The 11,667-nt window shown below is 37.9% G+C and overlaps 1 protein-coding gene across 1 annotated transcript; it reads right to left on the reverse strand.

Moving 5' to 3' along the window:
• Positions 1 to 6,143: 6,143 nt before the first annotated feature.
• LOC134821047 (uncharacterized) lies at positions 6,144 to 11,318 on the reverse strand. Its single transcript, XM_063831713.1, has 5 exons — positions 11,204 to 11,318; positions 10,974 to 11,024; positions 9,456 to 9,533; positions 6,533 to 6,616; positions 6,144 to 6,226 (listed from the first exon to the last, which is right to left on the reverse strand). The coding sequence occupies exons 1-5, from the start codon at positions 11,274 to 11,276 to the stop codon at positions 6,144 to 6,146; spliced, it is 369 nt and encodes a 122-aa protein (XP_063687783.1). The 5' UTR covers positions 11,277 to 11,318.
• Positions 11,319 to 11,667: the final 349 nt, after the last annotated feature.

Raw genomic sequence — 11,667 nt, forward strand, 5'->3', positions numbered from 1 at the left:
TTCCTGAGCTTTGTAGTTCTATCATTACACGCTTTGCTGATTTCTTATAAATGCTTATTGAGAAAATGCTAGATGGGCAAGTTATGCAATTAATGTTGTGCTCGGTAATAGCTAATATAGGACCTTTATACAGAACACTAGCGCGTAGATCTGGTTGAGAGTACGTTGTTAGCCAGTCGATATTGTCGTCATAAGATGTGCCATACTTTGGTAAATCGGGAGGAAATAAGTCTTTTATCGACGACGGCAGAAGGCCAGGCATGTAATTTATCTTGTGCATCAGAGTCAGAGCATTTTTTATGATTACCCCGTGTACAGTTAATATTTCGTACTCTTTAAACGTAGCTTTAGTATGATCCGGAAGTTTACCATCTTTGTAATATTAGGGCCCATTAAAACTAGCATCACTAAAGGGTTGACAAACAATTTTAACCAAATTGTAGCCACTATTTGTCAAAAGTTGGTTACAGTAAGAGATCGTTCAAATATAAACTACCTTACTCGGGATTATTACGACGGGTTTATTAACGACCGGTTAAAATATGGTTCGGGAAAAATATGGCGAAATTGCTCAAAACCCACCACATTTTACCGGTCGCCATTTTACCGGTGTCCAACCTTTCAATTTTAGATTCAAAAATTTTGTCTCAGATGTAAATTTCCTTATTAGAGATAAGCAAGTTTAGAAATTTTCGCATTGCTAAAACTTGTGAAAGTTGAAACAAGTCGAATTATCAATAATTGTTGAAAGTAGACAGAAATAATGACTCGTGGTTAATCAAACTAGATGGAAAATAATTTTTAACATTTGAAGCGTAACAACCAGATCGATATTAAGATAAAGGGAGAGCTGTTTAGTCTTCCAATAAGTTTTAATCATCTTCGTTATCTTCATCTGGATCATCCCTTTCATCAGTTTTAATTAATTCAAGTTTTAATTTAACTGTTACTTTTACTTTGAGTCCTATTTCATTATGTAGAGATAGTCAATACCTAAGAAATTAAAAATTGGCCTATTTGAATCAAATTTGACAATAAGGATATATGACAAGAATTGGGCAAAAAGGTGAATTTTTTGCAATTTTAGCCAAATGAAGTCGAAAAACCTACAACAAGTGTCCCAATAGTCTTCTTTAGTGAATATAAGACAACGATTAAAATATGAGCACCCATACCCCTTGGGAACCCTAAAAGCTGAGTAGGCGGGTTTATTAACGACCGGTGAAAATGTGGTTCGGGAAAAATATGGCGAAATTTGTTAATGATGATATTATATAATAAAGTACATCATTATTCATTAAATACCATACTAACATAATTTAATCCATTCTAGGAAAATGATGTGATCTTGGAGGCTATTCGTCTACTCGACGTTGGTGGTTGCTCTACGGTGTACCAGTGCTGCTAGCCACGCCAGTTGCGGTTGTATGTTGGTGGACTTGTGTTAGGAGTCGTGTTCTTCGGTGTGACAAGTGTGTACTATCGGTGAGAAGATAGATTACAGTTGCAGTGTACGGTCGGTGTGACCAGTGTGTGTACTATCGGTGAAAAGATAGATTACAGTGTACGGTCGGTGTGACCAGTGTGGACTATCGGTGAATATAAGTCAATTGGATTGTACTTAAGATAGATTCCAGTACGAAGGACTTCAGAGAAGAACTCCACAGATCTCAACAGAAGACAAGTAATAGTGTCGGTGTATTGTAGAGATCTCAACAGAAGACAAGTAATAGTGTCGGTGTATTGTAGTAGAGAAGTTACATTGATTGATAGTGATTTGGATACTTTGTGTAATTGAAGTGATTGAGTTATTATATATTGAATTACTATTTACCTTTGTTAGTCATTGCAGTGAGAGTGCGTAGTGGAGTGTGTTATTCTGTAAAGCAATTGACTAGGAAAGATTCAAGTAGTACGGTATTGTGTATTATCTCATTATCATTGTTCAAGTAGATAGTATTGTGTATTATTTTAATCTAATTATTCCAGTTTTATAATATCGTGTTTATCTTATTATCATTGGTAGCAGGTAAAGAAAAGATAAAGACATGGGAGGAGACCAACCACCTTTGTTGACAGAGGGGATGGATTACCTGAAGTGGAAACGTGAAGTCGGCATCTGGGAGTTGGGAACTTCGATAGCAGCTGCTAGGCAGGCTGCGGTGTGTGTCTTGAGGATCCAGGATTTCAAGGCAAGAGATTTTGCAACACGCTTAGATGTGACAGAGCTCAAGAAAACTGAAGGTTTAACGTACTTGATGAAAGAGCTTGATACGTATTTTAAAGAGGATAATACTCAGAGTATATTTCTAGGTATTGATGATCTAGAAAAGTTTGTTAGACCGGAACAAATGCAAATGGCAGAATATATCGCTGAGTTCAGGAGACGATTGAACCGGATCGGAGAGTTGTTTAATGACAAGAAAGAAATTTATCATGATAGTATGTTGGCATACAGGTTGTTAACTCAGGCCAACCTGACCAAAGATCAACAGATATTGATCAAAGCTGCAATGGGGACTCAAGAGTTGACAAGTATAGCAATTGAGGAATGTTTGAAGAGGTGTTTCGGTGACGCTGTTTTCTGTCGTAGATCCAGATTGGAGTTAGACACAGTGAAGATTAAGGTAGAACCTGGATTGGATGTGCATTACCATAGGGGTCAGTTTGATGAAAAGGATACTGATAGCAGTGGTGATAACGAAGAATATACATTCTATCAAGGATACAATAATCGAGGCCAAGGAGGAAGGAAATCGTTCTCTTCTGGTGGTTATAACAATTACTCCAATAGCAGATGGAAATCTGGAAATTACAGCAAACCATGGGAAAGAGACAAACAGCTCAATTCAAAAGAAAGGAATAACTCAGACTACAAAGATGAGTTAAATGCTATCAGTCACAAAACTGGCGATGTAGCAAGATGTTCAATTTGTGATTCGAATAAGCATTTCCGGGCAGATTGTCAACATAATCCCAATGTTAATGATGTTCGAAAGAAGGATTCGAGCTCAGTGTGTATGTATCAGACGTGCAGGAATGGTAAAGAATCAAACAAAATTGACAATGACTACTGTGAGACAGTTCTGTTAGTCAATGAGACATTGAACAAGGTGTTGATTGACACTGGGACAACCAGTAATGTGTGTGGTGATGTTTGGTTGAACACATTCTTAGAGTCAATGCCTGAAGAGTTGAAGAAAAAGGTAAGCGAAGTCGAGAGAAACTTGAGTTTTCGTTTTGGAGACGGACGCGCAGTCGAATCTATCAAATGTGTCATGTTACCCGTAAAGTTGTGTAACAGAGATTTCATGTTAGAAACATTTGTGGTTCCAGGAGAATTACCATTTTTGTTCTCTAGATGTAGCATGAAGCAACTGGGAGTATCATTAGACATAGAGAATGATCAGATTATGATTGGCGGAGAACGGCAACAACTGAAAGTGACCAAATCAGGTGGCAGATATCATGTTATGGGAAAATATGAAATCAGAGAAATATACCATTGAACAAACTGTAAGGAAAGAGGAGATTGTTGATAGTGATAGTGACAGTGAAGATGAATTCTGTCCGAATGAATCAGAGGAAGTAAGCAATGAACCATCAGCAGAAGGAGTGGAAGTTTCGAGTGGAACTGAAACTTCAATAGAAGAATCTGCTAATGTAGAGACCAGTAGTGAACAAGTGAAGTCAGAAAGTGTCGGTGATGAAAATAGAGACACAAGTGAGCCTGATGAATTTCAGAGTGCTTCTTCGTCGGATGAGAATCAAGACTGGGTAGATGTAGTAGTCAAGAGGAATAAGGTATTAGACTTTAAGAGTGAGGATGTCATAAGGTATAAATCAGCAGATCATACCAACGATGTGTGGCAGAGAGCAAGTGTAATTGGACCTGAATGGAAAGAAAATTCTGTAAGCAAGGAAAACATCAACGTCTGGAACTTGGTGAAAGAACCAGAAGGTACAACAATTCAATTGCGTCTCAGTGAGTGTCAAGTGCAGAAAAAATCACATGATTCTCCAGACACAGAGTCTAGTATTGATACTGTGATGATACCAAAGGAGAGATATGGTGAGGTGTGATGTGTAATCAGTTGAAGTGGAAACTATATATTTGTGCTAAATTGAAGAATCAGAGAGAAGCACGGTTTGATGAAAACAATATATTACTATTAATAGATATATACTATGTGTATTTTATACATATTAATTGAATATATACACTTTTGTATTGAGTGTATAAGATTTTCATTGTATACATTTCTAACACAAGAATATCTCAGATAGATGTATGATTGAAGAGAGACTATAAGAGGTAAGTATAATCAGGTAAGTGGATTAATACTTGTTTTAGAGTGTACTTTTCTGTAATGTCAGAGTTTTAGGAATAAATTATTATTTATGGGTAATTGTTCGATGTGAGTTTTTATCACGTCAGTTATCATTAACTTTTATTAACTTACTTTTGTGCCGTGGAATTTTATATCATGTTCGATTTTCATTCTTTTTACCGTGGATTTTATATCTGGTACGAATTTCATTTTTTTGCCGTGTTAGAATTTTACAGAGTTAAGTATTTTTAATGATAGATTTCCGATATTTATAAAGGGAAAGTACTATGTGATAATGTTCACAGTTGTTTGTGTTTTTATGCATGTTTTGTCGAGATTTGACTTGAAGGTCATCTAGCGATAGGGGATTGTCTTTATTTTAACAACAATATAGCATGTTAAGTTTTTGTTAAGCATGCAATGAGGGTTTTTTTTTTAAACAGTTAAAGTAAAAATGTTTTAATCATGTGGGTTTTAAAGAGTGTATTAGAATGTTTAAAGAGTTTTATTAGAGCTTTTGGCAGTGTTTTGAACGCTCGCGTGTGTAAGTTTATTGTCACAATGAGATTTTAGACGTAAAGGGTCTACTGAAAGTTCAGACGTAACGCGCGATAGGAAGTTTGCAGGAGAATTTTTAATTAGTTACAATCTGTTTGAAGATTTTTGTGCCGCGCGCACGAGTTTATTTAATTTGCTTGTTCGGATTTTCGGGTTTTAAGTTTCGTATTAAATTGGCTTGTCTGACGACGGCAGTTTACTTTTTTTTTAAAAGTGGGGAAGATTGTTAATGATGATATTATATAATAAAGTACATCATTATTCATTAAATACCATACTAACATAATTTAATCCATTCTAGGAAAATGATGTGATCTTGGAGGCTATTCGTCTACTCGACGTTGGTGGTTGCTCTACGGTGTACCAGTGCTGCTAGCCACGCCAGTTGCGGTTGTATGTTGGTGGACTTGTGTTAGGAGTCGTGTTCTTCGGTGTGACAAGTGTGTACTATCGGTGAGAAGATAGATTACAGTTGCAGTGTACGGTCGGTGTGACCAGTGTGTGTACTATCGGTGAAAAGATAGATTACAGTGTACGGTCGGTGTGACCAGTGTGGACTATCGGTGAATATAAGTCAATTGGATTGTACTTAAGATAGATTCCAGTACGAAGGACTTCAGAGAAGAACTCCACAGATCTCAACAGAAGACAAGTAATAGTGTCGGTGTATTGTAGAGATCTCAACAGAAGACAAGTAATAGTGTCGGTGTATTGTAGTAGAGAAGTTACATTGATTGATAGTGATTTGGATACTTTGTGTAATTGAAGTGATTGAGTTATTATATATTGAATTACTATTTACCTTTGTTAGTCATTGCAGTGAGAGTGCGTAGTGGAGTGTGTTATTCTGTAAAGCAATTGACTAGGAAAGATTCAAGTAGTACGGTATTGTGTATTATCTCATTATCATTGTTCAAGTAGATAGTATTGTGTATTATTTTAATCTAATTATTCCAGTTTTATAATATCGTGTTTATCTTATTATCAAAATTACCCTAAACCCACCACTTTATCCCGGTCATAATAATCCCGAGTAAGGTAAGCTAAATAAGGGCCTCTTTAGACTCCTCCCCGTTATTGCTGGCCCTTTACTCATACTGTCACCAGCATGACGTAAACCAACATGGGAAACATTTTAATATTGGACTTGTTGTTGTTGACATTTAATTTGGCGACATTAATATGATCTAATACTAATTATGGACCATGTTGTTACAAATATCTATGTTAAGTAGATTATAACGCTGACATTTTCTAACCTGATCCCGAAGAAGGGCCAGAAGAGGTTAACTGCTGTTCACTTTTTATCGTCACGGGTTCTTTTCCAACTGTACCACCTTGAACGAAATTTTTATTTAGTATCCATATAATTGTGAGTTTTGATTCGCGGCCTTAATTTAAATGTCAATAAATACGCATTGATAAGTGTTGCTAAAATGTTACATATCTTCGTTTTACATGTATGTTTTAGTTCGATCTGTGAACCAGTGATATTAGGGCCCATTAAAACTAGCATCATTACAAGCATTGACAAAAACCTTTAACCAAATGTAGCCAATATTGGTCTAATGTTGGTGACAGTAAGAGATTTAATTGTTGCAAGTATTTATGTTCAGTAGATTATAACGCTCACCACTTCTTACCTGATTCTGTTGAACTAGAAGGGCCAGAAGAGGTTACCTGCTGTTCTCTTCGAACCATTCCGTGTTTTCTTTCAGCTGTACTACCTGGAACGACATTTGTATTTAGTAGCCATATAATTGTGAAATCTGATTCGCCTTAATTTAAATGTCAATAAATACGCCTTGATGAGTGTTGCTACAAATTAACATTTCTTCGTTTTGTATGTATGGTTTAGTTCGATCTGTGAACCAGTGATATTAGGGCTCATTAAAACTAGCATCACTAAAGGGTTGACAAACAATTTTAACCAAATTGTAGCCACTATTTGTCAAAAGTTGATTACATTTACAGTAAGAGATCGTTCAAATATAAATATATATATCCACGCAGCCTAGCGGGCGGATATTTATATCGCCCGCACCCTCGCGGCGATATATATACATATCACCGAAGACTCACGTGGTGACCCCCACGGTCGCTTCACTAGAGTTTCGACGATACAGGGGGAGCCGCGCACTCGTGCGCGGCGGGTCATACAACGTATGACAAGTTTCTAATACAATAGTTCCGCCCTCGAGGCGAGGAATGATATCGCGTATATCCACCAGCGGGCGTTTATCACGAAGCTTCAGTTTGCAACAATCACAGCAAATTAATGTACAAGATTTCAGAAAAGTTACGAAAAAATCATGTTGCTTTTGGTTTAAGATGTAAAACAGGCCAAAATGACTGACTATAGAACGAAAAACCGGCTGCTATCAAACAATGTTTCAGCTCATTGTTTCAGGTACATATTTTAATGTAAACGATCAAAATATAGGCCCTCTCCCTCTCTCCTTCTCTCCCTCTCTCCCTCTATCCCTTTATCCCTCTCTCACTCTCTCCCTATCTTCTTTTCTCCTTCTCCCACTCTCCTTACGTCCCTCTCTCCCTCTATCCCTCTCTCTTTATCTCCCTCTCTCCTCCTCTCCCTCTCTTTCTCTCCTACTCTTCCTCTATACTTCTCTACCTCTCTCCCCTCTCCCTCCCTGGAACCAGAACAAGCACCACCAGTCGCCACAGAGCCCTCTACTACCAAGTTAGTTGTCATTATCATGTCAGTTACCTGGGTAACCAGGGTTACCCGGGTAACCAGTTACTACAGTTTCTGTAGCAGCTACTGAGTGGCTGGACACTTAAAAGTAGTAACCCAGAGAGCTCGAGATCACAGTCTGATCATGGACATTTAATATGAAAGTTAAAGATCAAATTCATAAAATCAATTTAAATGGCAGTTTCAAAACAAAAACAGGGCAAAATATCTTTCGGGAACACAATAAAATTTCGGCCTACATTTCAAGATTTATCGACTGAACTAGTGAAATGAAAATGGTAAACACAACTGAAATGGTAAACACAAAACAATTATCGATACTATAATAGAGATCACCGGCTTAGACTTTAGTCTGAACGTCTCCACGAATTTGGTAATCATAGTAACAGTTTGTCAGTGTCACGTGTTAATTATGAGCCAATCATGGCAAACTGCGTGACAACTGATATAGCGTCCGATAGAGGGTGAGCTCAGAGTTTACAGTTGATACATTCTTTACATCCACTGCATATTGCCGTGGGAATTTAGAAACAGAAACTACACTAATTAGCTCACTGTACGATTATTGCAATTGAATTCATCGTTAATGAATTAAACCGGTTTCAACTATAGTTCTGAGAAACTTGTCAGTTGTTGTCTTATGGAATTTCACATGGAGACGATACAGAAACTGAAAATATTTTAGAGAACTCCGGGCTATATTGCTAATGGTCAAATTAAATGTCACTTGTTAGCGGGCTATATCATGAGCGGGCTGTAGAGATATCGGGCCCTTTGACAGCGGGCTGGTGAGAGCCCGCTATGCGAAAAAGCGCACGCTGGTGGATATACTAAGCTAAATAAGGGCCACTTTAGACTCCTCCCTCGTTATTGCTGGTCCTTTACTCATACTGTCACCAGCATGACGTAAACAAAAATTATGGACCATGTTGTTACAAGTATCTATGTCAAGTAGATTATAACTAGTGGTCGACCGGGGCCCTGGCCCCTGCCGGGGCCCCGGCCAAAATCGCAACCCCGGCCCTTCCCGGCCCCGGCCAAAATTATTTGGCAATTCGTCGGGGGTAAACCTCGGCCCCGTCCCCGGTCAATAAATTTACTCCCGGCCCCGGCCAAAAACCATACATATACCGGGGGCACAGCCGGGGATTTCATGAATGATTTTGGCACATTTAATTAATTTAAAAAATCAAACACAATTTAATGGTAATTATGAGATTTCAAAGTTGAAACAATTGGCTTAAATTAGACTACGGCTAGTAACATAAAAACCGTGGTTCTTCCTCAGTATCGGACTTTTCAATTAATCGTCTCCGAGAAATTTGCGATAAAACATACCGTACGTAGAAACTAGAAAGTAAAAATAATGCACTGCAGCTAAAACTATAACGGCTCAACGTAAACTACAAAGTACAAAGCCTAACATTAAAACCATGGTAAAAAGTAAACATTTTGCTACTATCCAGTAGCAAAATTTTACCATGGTCCAGATTAAGTAGCACTGTAGCAGCTGAGGGTTATCCTCAGTTCCGAGTTGAGGATTAGAAATTATGTATGACCTGAGGATTATCCCGAGTTGGTTCACAGCACGAAGTTGTGGTTTAATCCTCAAGTCGGTGAGGATAAGCCGCACCTCGAGTTTAATCCTTCCCGATTGCATCACACCAGCCTAAATTATTATCAAATTCATGTTTCAATTTCTGACTACAGTTTGGTAAACTACCCCCGGCCCCTGCCCCGGCCCCGGAAAAATGGAAGATTTCCCGGCCCCGGCTATATTGGGGCTCCCCGGCCCCGGTCAGAATCCTGCCCCCGGTCGACCACTGATTATAACCCTGACATTTGCTGACCTGATCCCGGAGAAGGGCCAGAAGAGGTTAACTGCTGTTCACCTTTTATCGTCACGGGTTCTTTTCCAACTGTACCACCTTGAACACAATTTTCTATTTAGTATCCACATAATTGTGACTTCTGATTCGCCTTAATTTAAATGTCAATAACCATGGTAATATTAAGGCCCATTGAAACTAGCATCATTATAGGGTCGTCAAACCAACATTAACCAAATTGCAGCCATTATTTGTCGAAAGTTGGTCACAGTAACAGATCGTTTAAATATAAACTAAGCTAAATTAGGGCCACTTTAGACCTCTCCCTAGGGCGATTCACCATTACCATTAGTTGCTAAAATAATTAGGGATCGTATCTAATTTGTTGCTGTATGGGGTCAGGAACAACCAACAAAAATGTGTGACTCTACGGTGTCTGGAAATATTGACCTGGGCCACGCCCATATTTTTCAGCAATCATTAACACGTAAAATTATCGTCAATATAGTCCTGAAGGAGTATGGAAGGAGTTCTAAATGTGTCCTCCTTTAATATAAACAGTGGAAAATCAATTTTAGTCGAGATCTCAGGTCTCTACAATGTCAGCAAGTTCCTTCAGGAGTTTGCGACTTGTGAAGAAGCACCAAACTCACTCAGCTCAACATGTTTGAGATTCAAGCAAATCGAGGATGTTCAAAGGGTGCAAGTTGTTCAACTCGACAAAATACCGATAGAAGTTATTTCGTAGGCCCTAAAATTACTCCTCTAGATCCAGTCTTACCCTTCTAATTTCAATTGAACATAACTCAATAGCTGAAGTAACTCTGATACGTCCAATAAGAACCTGTAAGAATGGCGTCCAGCTCACCATTTTTGAGATTCAAGCAAATTGAGGATGTTCAAAGGGTGCAGGATATTCAGCTCGACAAAATACCGATAGAATTTATTTCGATGGTGATTAAATTACTCCTCCAGATCCAGTCTTACCCTCAATTGGACATAACTCAATAGCTGAAGTAACTCTGATACGTCCGATTAGAACTTGTAAAACTGGCTTCCAGCTCGCCATTTTTGAAATTCAAGCAAATTGAGGATGTTCAAAGGGTGAAGAATGTTTAGCTCGACAAAATACCAGTATAAATTATTTCGTAGGCCCTAAATTACAGCTCCAGATCCAGTCTTACTCTTCAAGTTCAATTGGAAATAACTTAATAGCTGAAGTAGCTCTGATACGTCCGATTAGAACCTGTAAGACTGGCTTCCAGATCGCCATTTTTGAGATTCAAGCAAATTGAGGATGTTTAAAGGGTTCAGAATGTTTAGCTCGACAAAATACCAGTAGAAATTATTTCGTAGGCCCTTAATTACTCCTCCAGATCAAGTCTTACTCTTCAAGTTCAATTGGACATATCTCAATAGCTGATGTAAGTATAATCAACTAAGTAGAAATAACAACAAAATTTACGTAGAATTTATCGTCTTGCTTTATTTATAATTTGTTCAACTTTGTGGTAGGTTGAGATGGACGGAATTTCTAACCTGTTCGTTGTTCGCTGTCAATGTCATATACGTTTTCTTTTCCTGATTTTCCTGGAAAAGAATGATATCACTTAGCGTAACATCATACGTACGGACTTTTTCTGGTCCGGCATTTTATTAAACGTTGGAACTTTGCACAATTATAAAACTGTCAAATAGACTATAACCGTGAATACTGAATAATGGGAACGATAAGATAGAATCTGTTTATTTAATTTCAAACATCATACCTTGGAGTTGACTGTAGTAACCCTGAACTAGGAAGATCAGTAGAGGCAGTGCGATCAAAAGATTAACTTTCATTCTCGCTTCACCTGATTTCGAGAGTCGTTGTCTTTGGATGATTTAGCTAATTAAAAATGTATATTGTGTTAACGCAAATATTTTATCAAGATGATATGCAAACAAACAAAACATAGATATGCAAAAGAGAAAACTGGATCAAAACTAGAAATGCTGAAGTATTGAGGTCAGGCAAACAAATAAAAGCCCAAATCAGTTTGAATTTCATTAACTCAACGGTTTGGTCTTGTATACGATTAAAATGAAAAACGTCAAATAATTTATGAGGGGCTGCAAGCCGTAATAACAGTTGTGTTAGGGATCGCTTACTGTTTTTTAAATGACCGGATTTGTATGTAACATATCATTAGAGGAGAAAGGGTTCGGGAGTCCCTAAAGTGACTTACAGGGC

The sequence above is a fragment of the Bolinopsis microptera genome, chromosome 9 (genome assembly GCF_026151205.1).
Source record: "Bolinopsis microptera isolate Bmic1 chromosome 9, MBARI_Bmic_1.0, whole genome shotgun sequence".
Taxonomy (NCBI): Eukaryota; Metazoa; Ctenophora; class Tentaculata; order Lobata; family Bolinopsidae; genus Bolinopsis; species Bolinopsis microptera.

What these genes read in the sequence shown, in the direction of transcription:
- LOC134821047 (XM_063831713.1), bottom strand. Translation starts at nt 11,276, where the DNA reads ATGAAAGTTAATCTTTTGATCGCACTGCCTCTACTGATCTTCCTAGTT. An exon ending in TGGCCCTTCTCCGGGATCAG is followed by an intron (nt 6,617 to 9,455) that starts GTCAGCAAATGT and finishes ATGTCGTTCCAG; the next exon opens with GTAGTACAGCTGAAAGAAAA. An exon ending in TTCTAGTTCAACAGAATCAG is followed by an intron (nt 6,227 to 6,532) that starts GTAAGAAGTGGT and finishes ATTTCGTTCAAG; the next exon opens with GTGGTACAGTTGGAAAAGAA.